Source organism: Thalassophryne amazonica, chromosome 23, assembly GCF_902500255.1.
Source record: "Thalassophryne amazonica chromosome 23, fThaAma1.1, whole genome shotgun sequence".
NCBI lineage: Eukaryota > Metazoa > Chordata > Actinopteri > Batrachoidiformes > Batrachoididae > Thalassophryne > Thalassophryne amazonica.
Window position 1 is genome coordinate 36104236 of NC_047125.1, and position 17247 is coordinate 36121482.

Genomic DNA, 17247 nt, shown 5'->3' on the forward strand with positions numbered 1-17247 from the left:
AAAATCGCCCACTATAATTATCTTATCTGAGCTAAGCACTAAGTCAGACAAAAGGTCTGAAAATTCACAGAGAAACTCACAGTAACGACCAGGTGGACGATAGATAATAACAAATAAAACTGGTTTTTGGGACTTCCAATTTGGATGGACAAGACTAAGAGTCAAGCTTTCAAATGAATTAAAGCTCTGTCTGGGTTTTTGATTAATTAATAAGCTGGAATGGAAGATTGCTGCTAATCCTCCGCCTCGGCCCGTGCTACGAGCATTCTGACAGTTAGTCAGAATATCAATCAATCAATCAATTTTTTTATATAGCGCCAAATCACAACAAACAGTTGCCCCAAGGCGCTTTATATTGTAAGGCAAGGCCATACAATAATTATGTAAAACCCCAACGGTCAAAACGACCCCCTGTGAGCAAGCACTTGGCTACAGTGGGAAGGAAAAACTCCCTTTTAACAGGAAGAAACCTCCACCAATATCTTGGTCTCTTGGTCTTTCCCTGTGCTTGGTCTAAAAAAGTAACCGTTACTGACTGCCACAATTTCTTTTCCTGATTTCTTATTCTGTTTCTTAAAGCCAGAAAGTTGCCATTTGAAATGACTTTAGTTTTGTGTCATGTCTGTGATCTGCTTTTTTTTCTACAAAATTAAACAACTGAATGAACATCCTCCGAGGCCGGTGATTCCATAATTTTTGCCAGGGGTTGTACAGTAGAACACGTGTGGAAAAACTGAACATAAAATACATAAAAATATATTTTTGAATGTCTGTGAGCCTGTTGATATAAAAATAAAACCTTTGAAAACAATGTGAAACTTAAAATTAGGGCTATAATTTGATTAAAATAACTAATAGCATTGCTGTCCAATGATTTTATAATAACCATAAATCACTTTTTGAAATTTTCAGTTCAATTTGCTTCTTAATGTTTGTAATAACTTTTTAATCAAGTAAACAGATTTTTTTTTTTTTTTTTTGGTCTTACCATTAACTCATTGAGTGCCATTGATGCTTAAACGCATCTTATCAGATAGTAACGCTCAGCGCCAAAGACGCGTTATTGCGTCAATTACATTTTTTTATGGGGGGGGTAATCAGCTGATCTAGCTTGTGTAAAAAATTAGAGTTGTAATCACAAGGGAACCCATTCTGTGGGTGGTAGCAGTGTGAGTGTGGACTGGAGCGTGGCTCGCTCTCCACAGTTATGCGCACGTCTTACGGTTGTACCGCTCCTAATGCGAATGGTTTCCACCTGGCTGTCTGTCAAACTGTGATGCAGTCGCGCTGCTCCAGTCGTTCCGTCTTTTTCCTTGGAATGAAAAAACGCCGAGCGCACGACACACACCTCACACAAAGGCTGCTTACAACCTTGCCTCTACTGGCGGTTGGCTCTCACTGCGGTATTGTATCACTTCCTGTTCCGGAGCACAGCAGTGTTTTGCTGTATCTGTTAGCTGTTTAATCTGCACAGTTAGATTGATCTACTAGATAACTAGATAACGATTTGTTTCACAGTGTAATCTTCACGTGCCTTAACTAAAGCACTCCCTCTGCTGAATCACCTCTAAATTATTTACACATTATTCACTTTGTGTGTTTTTAGGAATCCGCTAGCTTAGCGCAGCTACTAGCTCTTAGCCGGTTTAGCAAGGCGGCTTCTCCTGTCTCTCCCGCACTTTTTTTTTGCTCTGGGTGTGAAATGTTTAGTTATTCCTCGGCCTCCTTTTGCAGTAATGGTACCTGTAATAAGTGTAGCTTATTTGTAGCTTTGGAGGCCAGGCTGGGCGAATTGGAGACTCGGCTCCGCACCTTGGAAAATCCTACAGCTAGCCAGACCCCTGTAGTCGGTGCGGACCAAGGTAGCTTAGCCGCCGTTAGTTCCCCTCCGGCAGATCCCGAGCAGCCGGGAAAGCAGGCCGACTGGGTGACTGTGAGGAGGAAGCGTAGTTCTAAACAGAAGCCCCGTGTACGCCGCCAACCCGTTCACATTTCTAACCGTTTTTCTCCACTCGGCGACACACCCGCTGAGGAACAAACTCTGGTTATTGGCGACTCTGTTTTGAGAAATGTGAAGTTAGCGACACCAGCAACCATAGTCAATTGTCTTCCGTGGGGCCAGAGCAGGCGACATTGAAGGAAACTTGAAACTGCTGGCTAAGGCTAATTGTAAATTTGGTAAGATTGTAATTCACGTCGGCAGTAATGACACCCGGTTACACCAATCGGAGGTCACTAAAATTAACATTGAATCGGTGTGTAACTTTGCAAAAACAATGTCGGACTTTGTAGTTTTCTCTGGGCCCCTCCCCAATCAGACCGGGAGTGACATGTTTAGCCGCATGTTCTCCCTGAATTGCTGGCTGTCTGAGTGGTGTCCAAAAAATGAGGTGGGCTTCATAGATAATTGGCAAAGCTTCTGGGGAAAACCTGGTCTTGTTAGGAGAGACGGCATCCATCCCACTTTGGATGGAGCAGCTCTCATTTCTAGAAATCTGGCCAATTTTCTTAAATCCTCTAAACCGTGACTATCCAGGGTTGGGACCAGGAAGCAGAGTTGTAGTCTTACACACCTCTCTGCAGCTTCTCTCCCCCTGCCATCCCCTCATTACCCCATCCCCGTAGAGACGGTGCCTGCTCCCAGACCACCAACAACCAGCAAAAATCTATTTAAGCATAAAAATTCAAAAAGAAAAAATAATATAGCACCTTGAACTGCACCACAGACTAAAACAGTTAAATGTGGTCTATTAAACATTAGGTCTCTCTCTTCTAAGTCCCTGTTAGTAAATGATATAATAATTGATCAACATATTGATTTATTCTGCCTTACAGAAACCTGGTTACAGCAGGATGAATATGTTAGTTTAAATGAGTCAACACCCCCGAGTCACACTAACTGTCAGAATGCTCGTAGCACGGGCCGAGGCGGAGGATTAGCAGCAATCTTCCACTCCAGCTTATTAATTAATCAAAAACCCAGACAGAGCTTTAATTCATTTGAAAGCTTGACTCTTAGTCTTGTCCATCCAAATTGGACGTCCCAAAAACCAGTTTTATTTGTTGTTATCTATTGTCCACCTGGTCGTTACTGTGAGTTTCTCTGTGAATTTTCGGACCTTTTGTCTGACTTAGTGCTTAGCTCAGATAAGATAATTATAGTGGGCAATTTTAACATCCACACAGATGCTGAGAATGACAGCCTCAACACTGCATTTAATCTGTTGTTAGACTCGATTGGCTTTGCTCAAAATGTAAATGAGTCCACCCACCTCTTTAATCATACCTTAGATCTTGTTCTGACTTATGGTATGGAAATTGAAGACTTAACAGTATTCCCTGAAAACCCCCTTCTGTCTGATCATTTCTTAATAGCATTTACATTTACTTTGATGGACTACCCAGCAGTGGGGAATAAGTTTCATTACAGTAGAAGTCTTTCAGAAAGCGCTGTAACTAGGTTTAAGGATATGATGCCTTCTTTATGTTCTCCAATGCCATATACCAACACAGGGCAGAGTAGCTACCTAAACTCTGTGAGTGAGATAGATTATCTCGTCAATAGTTTTATATCCTCTTTGAGGACAACTTTGGATGCTGTAGCTCCTCTGAAAAAGAGAACCTTAAATCAGAAATGCCTGACTCCGTGGTATAACTCACAAACTCGCAGCTTAAAGCAGATAACCCGTAAGTTGGAGAGGAAATGGTGTCTCACTAATTTAGAAGATCTTCACTTAGCCTGGAAAAAAAGTCTGTTGCTCTATAAAAAAGCCCTCCGTAAAGCTAGGACATCTTACTACTCATCACTAATTGAAGAAAATAAGAACAACCCCAGGTTTCTTTTCAGCACTGTAGCCAGGCTGACAGAGTCAGAGCTCTATTGAGCCGAGTATTCCTTTAACTTTAACTAGTAATGACTTCATGACTTTCTTTGCTAATAAAATTTTAACTATTAGAGAAAAAATTACTCATAACCATCCCAAAGACATATCGTTCTCTTTGGCTGCTTTAGACTCTTTCTCTCTTATTGTGCTGAGTTATTTTCATTAGTTACGTCCTCCAAACCATCAACCTCTCAAAAATACTTGAAAGGGTAGTTGTAAAACAGCTAACTGATCATCTGCAGAGGAATGGTCTATTTGAAGAGTTTCAGTCAAGGTTTAGAATTCATCATAGTACAGAAACAGCATTAGTGAAGGTTACAAATGATCTTCTTATGGCCTCAGACAATGGACTCATCTCTGTACTTGGTCTGTTAGACCTTAGTGCTGCTTTTGATACTGTTGACCATAAAATTTTATTACAGAGATTAGAGCATGCTATAGGTATTAAAGGCACTGCGCTGCAGTGGTTTGAATCATATTTATCTAATAGATTACAATTTGTTCATGTAAATGGGGAATCTTCTTCACAGACTAAGGTTAATTATGGAGTTCCACAAGGTTCTGTGCTAGGACCAATTTTATTCACTTTATACATGCTTCCCTTAGGCAGTATTATTAGACAGCATTGCTTAAATTTTCACTGTTACGCAGATGATACCCAGCTTTATCTATCCATGAAGCCAGAGGACACACACCAATTAGCTAAACTGCAGGATTGTCTTACAGACCTAAAGACATGGATGACCTCTAATTTCCTGCTTTTAAACTCAGATAAAACTGAAGTTATTGTACTTGGCCCCACAAATCTTAGAAACATGGTGTCTAACCAGATCCCTACTCTGGATGGCATTACCCTGACCTCTAGTAATACTGTGAGAAATCTTGGAGTCATTTTTGATCAGGATATGTCATTCAATGCGCATATTAAACAAATATGTAGGACTGCTTTTTTGCATTTGCGCAATATCTCTAAAATTAGAAAGGTCTTGTCTGAGTGATGCTGAAAAACTAATTCATGCATTTATTTCCTCTATGCTGGACTACTGTAATTCATTATTATCAGGTTGTCTTAAAAGTTCCCTGAAAAGCCTTCAGTTAATTAAAAATGCTGCAGTTAGAGTACTGACAGGGACTAGAAGGAGAGAGCATATCTCACCCATATTGGCCTCTCTTCACTGGCTTCCTGTTAATTCTAGAATAGAATTTAAAATTCTTCTTCTTACTTATAAGGTTTTGAATAATCAGGTCCCATCTTATCTTAGGGACCTCATAGTACCATATCACCCCAATAGAGCGCTTCGCTCTGACTGCAGGCTTACTTGTAGTTCCTAGGGTTTTTAAGAGTAGAATGGGAGGCAGAGCCTTCAGCTTTCAGGCTCCTCTCCTCTGGAACCAGCTCCCAATTCGGATCAGGGAGACAGACACCCTCTCTACTTTTAAGATTAGGCTTAAAACTTTCCTTTTTGCTAAAGCTTATAGTTAGGGCTGGATCAGGTGACCTTGAACCATCCCTTAGTTATGCTGCTATAGACTTGGACTGCTGGGGGGTTCCCATGATGCACTGTGTGTTTCTTTCTCTTTTTGCTCTGTATGCACCACTCTGCATTTAATCATTAGTGGTTGATCTCTGCTCCCCTCCACAGCATGTCTTTTTCCTGGTTCTCTCCCTCAGCCCCAACCAGTCCCAGCAGAAGACTGCCCCTCCCTGAGCCTGGTTCTGCTGGAGGTTTCTTCCTGTTAAAAGGGAGTTTTTCCTTCCCACTGTAGCCAAGTGCTTGCTCACAGGGGGTCGTTTTGACCGTTGGGGTTTTACATAATTATTGTATGGCCTTGCCTTACAATATAAAGCGCCTTGGGGCAACTGTGTGTTGTGATTTGGCGCTATATAAATGAAATTGATTTGCTTGTCACAAAAAGCCAATTTTGTCAGTTTTTTGTCAGAAATCAGCATTTTTAGTGATACCCACCCATGTTCTGCAGACAATTACTGCAGAACAAGAATGGAAGAATGGAAAGAGGTACAAACAAATGTTTTTTTTTCAGATGATAAAGGAAAGTCTGAAGTTTCTTTTGGTATGTTTGTTGTTGACATGGACATAGAACTCAATTTTCTATGGGTCTTGAAAAAACACTCAAATGCTGAAAAATCCTGGCACTGGGATGTTCTGAACTTTGAAAATGGCTGGCACTCAATGAGTTAAGAGCAGAATTGTAGTAAAGCTAGGTCACTTGAAATAATTGTGATGTTTTAGTTTTTAAAAATATTTTCATTCTTGTTGTAAAAAAAAAACCTTTTTAAAATGTCTTCAATAGTGGGCTCAAACAAGGGGGTCAGGGCCCTTTTGACTCACCTCACTAACTCTATGCATGGAGAAAGAAGAGCAATCAGAGATTTCTGACATCCAGCTATCTGGATCTGGATCACCTCCAAAATGCAGTGGAATCTTCTATGCCCCAATATCTTTCTGTGAATCCGTGAAGTAGTTTTGAATTAATCCTTCAAAGCCTATATAAAGGGAAGTCTTGAACCAGAATCTGGATCACCTCCAAAATTTAGTAGAGTTTTCCTTGGTCTAATATTTATCTGTGGTGAAAATGTAGTCAAAATCCATGCAATAGTTTTGACGTAATCTTGCTGACAGACAGACAAATTAATAAACAAACACAGATGATTTTATTACATCTTTGGCGGATGTAAAAACATAAGAACAAGTAAATATTGCTTATTTTAAGTGTAAATTGCTGCCTAATTGGCGGTGAAGAAGGTCATATCACACTCTGTTCATCAGAAACTGAGTGTATTTGTGGTGATGTGAATTTAAAATTTCACTGTGGAGCTCTAAGGCTGTGATGAAACAAAGCGCCACCGACACACGCTCTGACCAGCTGGCACGGGGCTTATAGTCAAGCTCAGATAACACACGCACTCTAATTTGGTGGCCTAGGTTTAATTAATCTGAATGAGATCAATCCAAAAAACAAAAAGCCTAGATCAGGCTTTCTGCTGAAGGGAGGTTTGTTTCTGCTTGGCTTCCTGATGTCTCATACTACAGGTCGAGATCAGGCTAACTGAAAGTCTACTTACAACAAGTAAAACTGTTTTAGAATGATAATATTAAAGATACATTCCTTCTTTAATTTATTGCATTCATTTTTCTGGCACCTTAGTGATTGTGACTGTGGTGTCCAGCTTTAAAACTAAAATAACATGTTACAAAAAGGCTGAGATGATAATGATGTAAAGAGGATAGCACTGCATACTTGTATGTGCGTAATGTCCCAGAGTCTGATTGATCACATGATCGGTGTTTGTGATCAGGTCCAGGTTTGTCTGTAGCTCTGCTGACTGCAGACCCTCCAGTCATCAAAGGGTTCAGACTCTCGTCACGCCAGTCTGTAAGAGGTGTGTTTTCTTCAAGCTACTGCCGCTATTAGGAAACCCTATGACCATGACAAAAGTCACTCACTGAGGACTAAATGCTGGTGCAGGTCAAAGGTCAAACTGTGGAAAAGCGTTTGTGAAGAGTTTTGTTGGCATTTGATCCAGCTGATAAATTTAAACTCCTGATTGGACGATCGGTTATCTGTTTCTGACTGAATCAGTTGAATTAGTTGAAGTTGTTTTTTGTGCATCTGCATGCTGATTGGCTGTTCAAAGTCAGAGTCAGCTTTATTGTCAGATATGCTATACATGCTCGACATACAGCACAGATGACATTTCAGTCCTCTGACCTACGGTGCAGAGTATAGAATAAAAACTACTACTAAGCTAAGTAAAAAATTTACCTTAAATATTACTAATTTAGGTGAGGATCCTCACCTATGGTCATGAGATTTGGCTCATGACCGAAAGAACGATATCGCGAGTACAAGCGGAAGAGATGAGTTTCCTCCGCAGGGTGGCTGGGCGCTCCCTTAGAGATAGGGTGAGGAGCTCGGTCACTCGGGAGGAGCTCGGAGTCGAGCCGCTGTTCCTCCACGTCGAAAGGAGTCAGTTGAGGTGGCTTGGGCATCTTTTCCGGATGCCCCCTGGACGCCTCGCTGGAGAGGTGTTCCGGGCACGTCCCATTGGGAGGAGGCCCCGGGGAAGACCCAGGACACGCTGGAGGGACTGCATCTCTCGGCTGGCTTGGGAACGCCTTGGGGTTCCCCCGGAGGAGCTGGGGGAGGTGTGTGTGGATCGGGAGGTCTGGGCAGCTTTGCTTGAGCTGCTGCCCCTGCGACCCGACTCCGGATAAAGCGGAAGAAAATGGATGGATGGATGGATTACTGATTTACAAATAAAAAATATAGAAAACAGTATAAACAGTGTAGGTCGTGTAAATATAACAGTATTATGCTGTTGTGCAAATGGCAGAAGTGTACCATTGTAAACAGTATGACATTAAATACGATAGTGCAGTGGATAACAGTGTAATACAGTGGTGCAAGTGGCAGTATGCTGATGATAGTGCAGTGACTATATACTAATGTACCAGCATCAGTACAAGTGGTCCTGATGTGGATGCAATCGTGCAATGGGGGAGGATAAAGTGAGGTGTGCGGGTCAGTGGAGGGGGGGGGGGGGGGTGTCATAGAAGGCAGGGAGTTGAGCATTCTGACTGCCTGGTGGAAGAAACAGTCTTTGAGCCTGCTGGTTTGGCACGGAGACTCTGCAGTCTCCTCCCCAATGGCAGAAGGGTAAAAAGACTGTGAGTTGGGTGGGTGGGGTCACCTGCGATCCTGGTGGCTTTGCAGGTGAGGTGGGTGTGGTAGATGTCCAGCAGAGAGGGGAGAGGGACACTGATGATCTTCCCAGCTGCTTTCACAGTGCGCTGCAGGGTCTTGCAGCAGGATACGGTGCAGGCACCATACCATACAGTGATGCTGCTGGTCAGGATGCTCTTGATGGTAACCCTGTAGGAGTACATGATGGGAGTCAGGGCTCTTGCTTTCCTCAGTTTCCGCAGAAAGTAGAGTTGCTGTTGGGCTTTTTTGGCCAGATGTGGTGTTGATGTTCCAGGACAAGTCTTGGGAGATGTGTACAACCAGGAACTTTGTGCTGCTCACCCGCTCCATTTCAGCGCCATTGATGGTTAGTGAGCATGCTGAGCGGGCCTCCTCCTCCTGAAGGTCACGACAATCTCCTTCGTCTCTCCATGTTCAGGTGGAGATGGTTGTCCGTAGCACCACGTGGCCAGCGGCTCACCTCACTCCTGTAGCGTGTCTCGTTGTTGGTCATGAGACCCACCACAGTCGTGTCATCTGCGAACATGATGAAGAGGTTGGAACTGGATGTAGGTGTGCAGTCGTGGGGTCAGCAGAGTGAAGAGGAGGGGGCTCAGCACACAGTCCTTGGGGGGGCTCCTGTGTTCAGCGTGATGGTGCTGGAGGTGTTGCTGCCGACCCGAGCTGCCTGTGGTCTCCCCATCAGAAAGTCCAGCAGCCAGTTACACAGGGAGGTGTTGAGTCCCAGCTAGACTAGTTTGTGGATGAGCTGCTGCGGGGGTGATTGTATTGAATGCTGAGCTGAAGTCGATGAACACATTCTGACGTGCAAGTCCTTGGTCTCCAGGTGGAGTGAGGGCTGAGTGGAGGGCAGTGGAGATAGCATCATCGGTCGAGCAGTTGGACTGATATGCAAACTGGTAGGGGTCCAGTGCTGGGGGGAGGGCAGATTTGATGTGGTCCATGACTAGCCGCTCGAGAGCACTTCATGATGGGAGTGAGTGTGACCGGGTGGTAGTCATTGTAGCAGGAGGGAGACGACTTCTTCGGGACCGGAATGATGGTGGTGGCTTTGAGGCTCGTCGGGACAACAGCTTGTCTCAGCGAGATGTTGAAGATGTCCGTGAAGACATCTGTGAGCTTCTCAGCACAGTCCCCTCAGGACCCGACCAGGAATATCGTCGGACCAGGGGGCTTCCTTCCGCGCTTGATCCTTCTGAGTGTTCGCCTCCTGTTGTTGTTGGAGCTGGGAGGGGAGCTGGGAGGGATGTATATAGCTACCATCAGAATAGCAGTATATTCCCTTGGCAGGTAGAATGGCCGGCACTTAATAATCATTAGCTCCCCCAGTGGGTGAGCAGTGCCTTGCAAACAACAGCAGCATTGTGGCACAAGGCATCGCTGATGTAAACCACAGAGTCCTCCGCCACGGACTTTCCCCCCCTTGACAAACGCTCTGGGTCCGGCCCGGTAGCAATGTTAGCCGTGCTAGCTGGATAGCATGGTCCTGGGACGCTGTCATTGAGCCATGTTTCCACAAAAACAAGACACAGCACTCACCCAGTCCTTGGAAGATGTCCGGAGTAAACGAATATGGTCCAGTTTATTGTCCAGAGAGCGTACGTTGGCCAGGGTGATGGAAGGGATAGCTGGCCGGTAAGGTCTGGCGGCTAACCTAGCCCGGATACCTCCGCGCTTGCCCCTCTTCTGCTTCCTCAGGTTCCGTCCATGGCGCCTCCACTGTGGGCTGGATGCAGGAGTGGGGGTCAGGGATTGAACAGGCCTCCGGAGTAAACCGTCCTCACGTAACTTTTCCACGTCCGCTGTAGTTAGGTCTGTGATTCTGGCCATATTTCTGCAGGTGTTAAGCAGAAACTCCCAGGAAAAAGTGCACCTAGAGATGTAAGGGCGCGACGAGTACGATGACGAACAGACACACACCGTTTGTAAACACAAAAACACCATTGTGTTGGGAGCAAGAGGAGCCACCGCGTGTGCACGCGCCGCCATCTTATAAGGAACTGTTCTGACCTTTCAGGGATGTGCAGGCCGCACTGATGCCTGAGCATGGAGATAATGGATGAGCAGAATGCTGATTTTGTGTCAGTGATGACCTTAAACTTTGTCCAGCACTTTGTCCTCCATAATTTATAATCCTGTTATTCATAACTGCAGATAAACCATCTGACAGCAACAGTGCTGTTTACAAACACAACTGGTCTTTGACGTTTCTCCTTTATGAAACGAAGCCTCAGCATTGAAACTCACTTATTTAAACTTCGCTCTGACCTCCTGGTGTTGTGCGCTGTTATATACAGACTCCCTAGGTATAACAAAGACTTTATCGGTGACTTTGCTGATTTTCTGTCACGAATAATGCCACGCAATGATCGGATTTAAATAGTTGATGATTTTAATATTCATGTTTGCTGTTCTCTGAATCCGCTGGCCAATGACTATTTATTTTTACATCTGATTGATTCCTTTAACTTTGTGCAGTCTGTGTCTAGCCCGATACAGGAACATGGGAACATTCTCAATCTTGTTTTAACTTATGGTTTTACTGTTTCTAACTTAGAGGTTTATGATGCTGTTTTTTCAGACCATATGCCTATTGTTTTTGACATGCCTCTCTTTTGTCATATGGTGAAATCTTGCACTCCTACTCAGTGCTCTCGTGTTTTAAATTCTTCCGCTGCTGCTCAGTTCTCTGCAGCTTTTAACAATTTGATCAGCCATTCTGAGTGTCTCGGCTTTAATTTAGATGTCGACACTTTTACTTCTCGATTCATCTTGACCTGTCACACTGTCTTAGGTATCTTCCAAACCTCGATCTGAGCCTTGGATGAATGATGTTAAATGCACTTCAGGCGCGAGTGTAGGAGAGCTGAGCGAAAGTGAAGGAGGACAGGTTTCAGGTGCCCTTCCAGTTCCCACTTGACAGTTGGTGTTTTTATCAGAAAACTGTGAAGGCTGCTAAATTTAAGTACTTCTCTGATATTATTGCTTCTAACTATCACAATCCTCGGATTGTAAATTCTATTTTAAGTGCACCACAATTGGATTGTCTGGAGACCTCCACTGAATTGTGTGAGAACTTCATGAGCTTTATTATTAAAAAGGTTGCTAGTATCAGGGCCCTCATTAGTTCTCCCACTTATGACCCTTCTATCTCTGACATGCTCAGCTGTTTTTGACCAATTTGAGTCTGTCAGTTTGCTGTCTTTCAGGAATATTATTGGTCATATGAAGCCTGCTGGTTCTCCAAATGACCCCATTCCACCTCATCTTCTTAAAGAGGTCTTTTCCACGTTAGCACCATATGTCCTGAATATTATTAATGGGAGTTTGGCTAATGGTATAGTCCCTGCCAGTTTCAAGAATGCAGTGGTGACTCCACTTATTAAAAAACCTGGCTTAGATTCTTCTGAACTTTCCAATTTTAGGCCAATTTCCAAACTTCCTTTTCTTTCTAAAATTTTGGAGAAAATTGTTTACTGCCAGTTGAGTTCATTTTAAATAATCAGGGCACCCTAGAGTTGTTTCAGTCTGGTTTGAAATCCCGTCACAGTACTGAGTCAGCACTGTTGCGAATTTTTCATGATTTTTTTTTTTTTTTTTTGTAGCTACTGATTCTTGTCATTGTGTTGTTTTGCTGCTGTTGGACCTAACAGTGGCCTTCGATACAGTGGACCATCAGATCCTCTTGTCTCACCTGGAAAACTGGGTGGGCATTAAGGGTGTTGTTTTAGATTGGTTTAGATCCTACCTATCAGAGAGAAGTTTCTGTGTCCGTATGGGAGCTGTTTAATCTTGTGTAGCGCCCCTTACATATGGGGTGCCTCAAGGCTCCATACTTGGTCCTCTTCTTTTTTTTTTCCCTCTATCTACTCCCAGTGGGGATCAATTTTTAGGAGACATGACATCTCATTTCACTTTTATGCTGATGACTGTCAAATTTATGTGCTACAGCAGCAGCAAAATACTCTGCGAACCATCTCTTAGAGTACATTGGTGACATTAAAGCATGGCTATCCATAAATTTTCTACACCTGAACGATAAAAAGACTGAGGTTTTGTTGTTTGGACTTAGTAATACCTCCGAACTCAATGTTGATCTGGGTCCTATGAGTCAGCATCTGACACAGACAGCAACAAACCTGGGTGTAAAACTGGACAGTGATCTTAAATTTGATGCTCAGATTTAGCCAGTAGTCAAGTCCAGCTTTTATCAACTTAGACAACTGGCCAAGGTGAAGCGATTTCTTTGACGGCATCATTTTGAGATTTTAATCCATGCTTTTATCACTAATCGCCTGGACTACTGCAATGCACTTTATGTTGGGCTGAATCAGACTCTGCTTACTCAACTACAGATGATGCAAAATGCTGCTGTTCGACTTCTAGTTGGTGTTAAAAAATGCAAACACATCACACTGATTTTGGCCTCACTTCATTGGCTCCCAGTTCATTTTAGAATTGATTTTAAAATTCTTTTGTATTTAGATGTCTTCATGGCTTTGCCTGTCTGACCTGCTCCATTTATACATCCCTTCACGCTCACTCAGGTCAGCTGATCTGTCACTGTTAGTTATCCTAAAGTCAAAGAGGAAGCGAAGAGGTGACAGCACTTTTCAGTTGCTGCCATAAAACTGTGGAATGATCTTCCTTTGCACATCAGACAGGCTGATTCTCTCTGCTTTTAAATCCTCTCTTAAAACACATTTCTTCTCTTTGGCTTTAAACTCAGCTTGAGATGTTGGTTCTTCTTATTATTTATTGTTTTAACTGGTTGATTTTTTTTTTATATGTATTTTAACTTGCTTGTTTTTATTTTTGTACAGCACTTTGGTCATTGACATTGATTTTAAAGTACTTGATAAATAAATTGAGATTGAAACAGAAAATCCAAAGGGATTCCTTGGTCAAGATGGCCTCCATGATGAAATGGTCCTTTACATGATGTGGATCTGTGTGGGTACCGCCAACGACATTCCCGCTTCCTGCTCTCAGGCTTAATTAACGGGAACACTTGAGGATCAGGGCCTCATTTGTGACTCTGAATGTCTTGGAACCCTTCAGCCACTTGGACAGATGGACATGTTGTCTGTGGGACTGTATTTTGCAGTCACACAGTGCCATTACGCATGGTCATATGATCTCAGGGTTTTGTCAGCTGGTCTGGACTTAGTCTGTTGTTTGATGGGATATCGTCAGCGCACAGCATGCAGATGTGCTGACCCTGTCTCTCTTCTTCTCTCTCAGGTAGCTGCTATCCGTGTCCAGAGATGGTGGAAGTTAGATGTGCATGTGGTTCTACGGTATTGGTTGTCCCTTGTGGGCGGGAGAGGAGCACCAAGCCACCTCGCTGCAAGGAGCTGTGCAGGTGAGCGCTGACAACCAGCACTCAGTGGTTCCCATCCCTGGTCCCTGGAGACCTCCTGAACTGTACGGTTTTAAACTTTCCCTAATTAGGTCATTCAGGTTTGCTCCATCAGTCAATAGCGAACACACCCCTGAATGAGCCAGGCAGCTTTTGGCAGAACAGCCAGAGTTTAAAACTGCATAGACCAAGGTTGGGGATCAGTAACTTAGCCACTGTTGATGCACAACATGAATGTGGTCTTGTGCTCTTGGGGGAAGTGATGGTCTAGTGTTAAGCATTGGGCTTGAGAGCAGAGGACCCTTGGTTCAAATCCCAGCCTGACTGAAAAATTATTAAGGGCCCTTGGCAAGGTCCTTAATCCCCTAGTTGCTCCCAGTGTGTAGTGAGTACCTTGTATGGCAGCACCCTGACATCGGGGTGAATGTGAGGCATTATTGTAAAGTGCTTTGAGCGTCTGATGCAGATGGAAAAGCACTATATAAATTTGCTATTTGCTCTGTCCGGCAGGCATCCCCCTTCCTGCCACCACCCCAGTAGAGACAGCCACCGCTGCCACCCAGGGTCCTGCCCCCCCTGCAAACAGCCCTGCCAGCTGCCGCTGCCCAGCTGCACCCACACCTGCCCACAGCTGTGCCATGATCTGGTGCTGGTCCCATCCCAGCAGGTAACTGTTCTGGGTCTAGTCCCAGTGTGTTCTACAGATGTTTTCAAACAGTCAACCAGCTCATCACGTTGAGCGTGGGGATGTTGAAAAGAAAAATAAACTTAAAACTTAACAGAATGAAAGAGGTATGTCCAGAGCACAAATTAAAAAGAAAAAAATAAGTGCATAGTAACAAAAAAGAGACTGCATATAAAGAGAAAAGTATGTACAAAACTGTGGATATTTCAGTGTCAGTGGATATTGCACATAAACAAATATTGCACTCATTTCAAGTGTATCATGTGACCTGACTATTTGGTTCCAGTGGCATTCAGAGCTCTAACAGCAGTTGGGTAAAAACTGTTTTTCTGTCTATTAGTTCTTGCTTTAATGGCCCTATACCGTCTGCCTGATGGCAACACCTCAACAGCTCAGGGTGGGATGAGTCCTTTAGAGTGGTGTTGACTCTCCTGAGACAGCTGCGGTTACATGGACCAAAAGTAATCTGATTGAACAATCAGATCAAAATCACGCCATGTAAACAGCTCCACCTGATTAGATTTGCCCAATCCGATCGAAATTACGATCAGGTTAGAGGAGGTGGTGTAACCCTGTTTTTAACCCGATTGCATTCCATGTAAACGGTACGTCGGATTGTCCGCCTGTGAGGAGCCTTATTGCGCATGTCTGTTACGTCACATCACCACATGACGCTTCCTGCTCTGTGTTTACGGAAATGGCGACAGCTGGACTTTACAAGAGCCAGCACTCCCCCTCAACGTATTAAAAGAATTTAAAATAAGTGGAAAAGCTTGACGGACGTAAGTTGGCAGCACAGACTTGTGTCCAGAGTCAGCAGGTCAATTGAGCAAATTAAAAACCGCTGGGAAGCAACAAGCACTTTCTACAAGGAGAAGCTAAAAACGAGCAGAAGCTGCGCAGCTCCAACCAGCTTCACATATTATGAATTAATGGAGAAATAATTGGAGGATGACCGCTCTCCAAGGAGCACACTGGAGTAGAAGTCGGTTTTCCACCGGAGAAAAGTTCACCCGAGACACCGGAAAACCTGGAGGTAAGTCCTGTTAAAATCATGCTAACTCAACATTCCTCTTTTTTTTCTTTTTTTTAAACAAGACATACTTTGAGCCATATGTGTGGATTTAGTTCAAGTTAATGTTGGGGATTCATGTTAAGTTATCCCATAAGTTTATTCTCGGAGTAAAGTGCATGAGCACAGTCTGTCATCGAGTTAACCAACACTTTATCCTCGTTCACTTTAGTGCATCATGTTAATTACTGCTCTCATATATACAGATGATGATGTAAACAGCACGTCGGAGGAGATTGATGACAGCAGCTCTCCACAACCTGAAGACCACACAGAGGAGGCTCCAGACAAAAAGGGAGTTTTTTTTAAAGAGTAATATGCTGCTAAATAAATCTACAGTGAGTTCTTGAAATTTCCTGTAGCGCTTGTTGAAAAAATAATGTTAAAAGTCACTGCATATTTATGTATTTATTTGGAGTGCTTTATTTTTTTGAAATGGTAATATTACAAAGTTCCAGCAGAGTATGACAGTTAATATCCTTCAGACAGTTGAGACACAAACATATTTTCATTTCAATTTTGTTTTCCTGTTTTGAGCTTTGTAAAATCAAAAGCCATGTGGATGAGTTATAACATATTTGAATACAGAAGCAGGATGATTCTTTGGTATAATACATGGCTGAGAGATCCACAAAGAGAAAAACAAACATTTTTTCTTTGCTAACTGAAATTATACATTCTTTCTTATCAATCAATCAATCAATTTTTTTATATAGCGCCAAATCACAACAAACAGTTGCCCCAAGGCGCTTTATATTGTAAGGCAAGGCCATACAATAATTATGTAAAACGCCAACGGTCAAAACGACCCCCTGTGAGCAAGCACTTGGCTACAGTGGGAAGGAAAAACTCCCTTTTAACAGGAAGAAACCTCCAGCAGAACCAGGCTCAGGGAGGGGCAGTCTTCTGCTGGGACTGGTCGGGGCTGAGGGAGAGAACCGGGAAAAAGACATGCTGTGGAGGGGAGCAGAGATCGATCACTAATGATTAAATGCAGAGTGGTGCATACAGAGCAAAAAGAGACATACAGTGCATCATGGGAACCCCCCAGCAGTCTACGTCTATAGCAGCATAACTAAGGGATGGTTCAGGGTCACCTGATCCAGCCCTAACTATAAGCTTTAGCAAAAAGGAAAGTTTTAAGCCTAATCTTAAAAGTAGAGAGGGTGTCTGTCTCCCTGATCTGAATTGGGAGCTGGTTCCACAGGAGAGGAGCCTGAAAGCTGAAGGCTCTGCCTCCCATTCTACTCTTACAAACCCTAGGAACTACAAGTAAGCCTGCAGTCTGAGAGCGAAGCGCTCTATTGGGGTGATATGGTACTACGAGGTCCCTAAGATAAGATGGGACCTGATTATTCAAAACCTTATAAGTAAGAAGAAGAATTTTAAATTCTATTCTAGAATTAACAGGAAGCCAATGAAGAGAGGCCAATATGGGTGAGATATGCTCTCTCCTTCTAGTCCCCGTCAGTACTCTAGCTGCAGCATTTTGAATTAACTGAAGGCTTTTTAGGGA

The 17247-nt window shown here is 43.4% G+C and overlaps 1 protein-coding gene across 1 annotated transcript in view; it reads left to right on the plus strand.

Moving 5' to 3' along the window:
• Positions 1-17247, plus strand: part of nfxl1 (nuclear transcription factor, X-box binding-like 1) — a 121198-nt gene that overhangs the window by 63212 nt on the left and 40739 nt on the right. Inside the window, exons 15-16 of the mRNA XM_034164059.1 lie at positions 13857-13977; positions 14485-14641. Of these exons, the coding sequence (XP_034019950.1) occupies positions 13857-13977; positions 14485-14641 (278 nt within the window). The remainder of the gene's footprint in view (positions 1-13856; positions 13978-14484; positions 14642-17247) is intronic.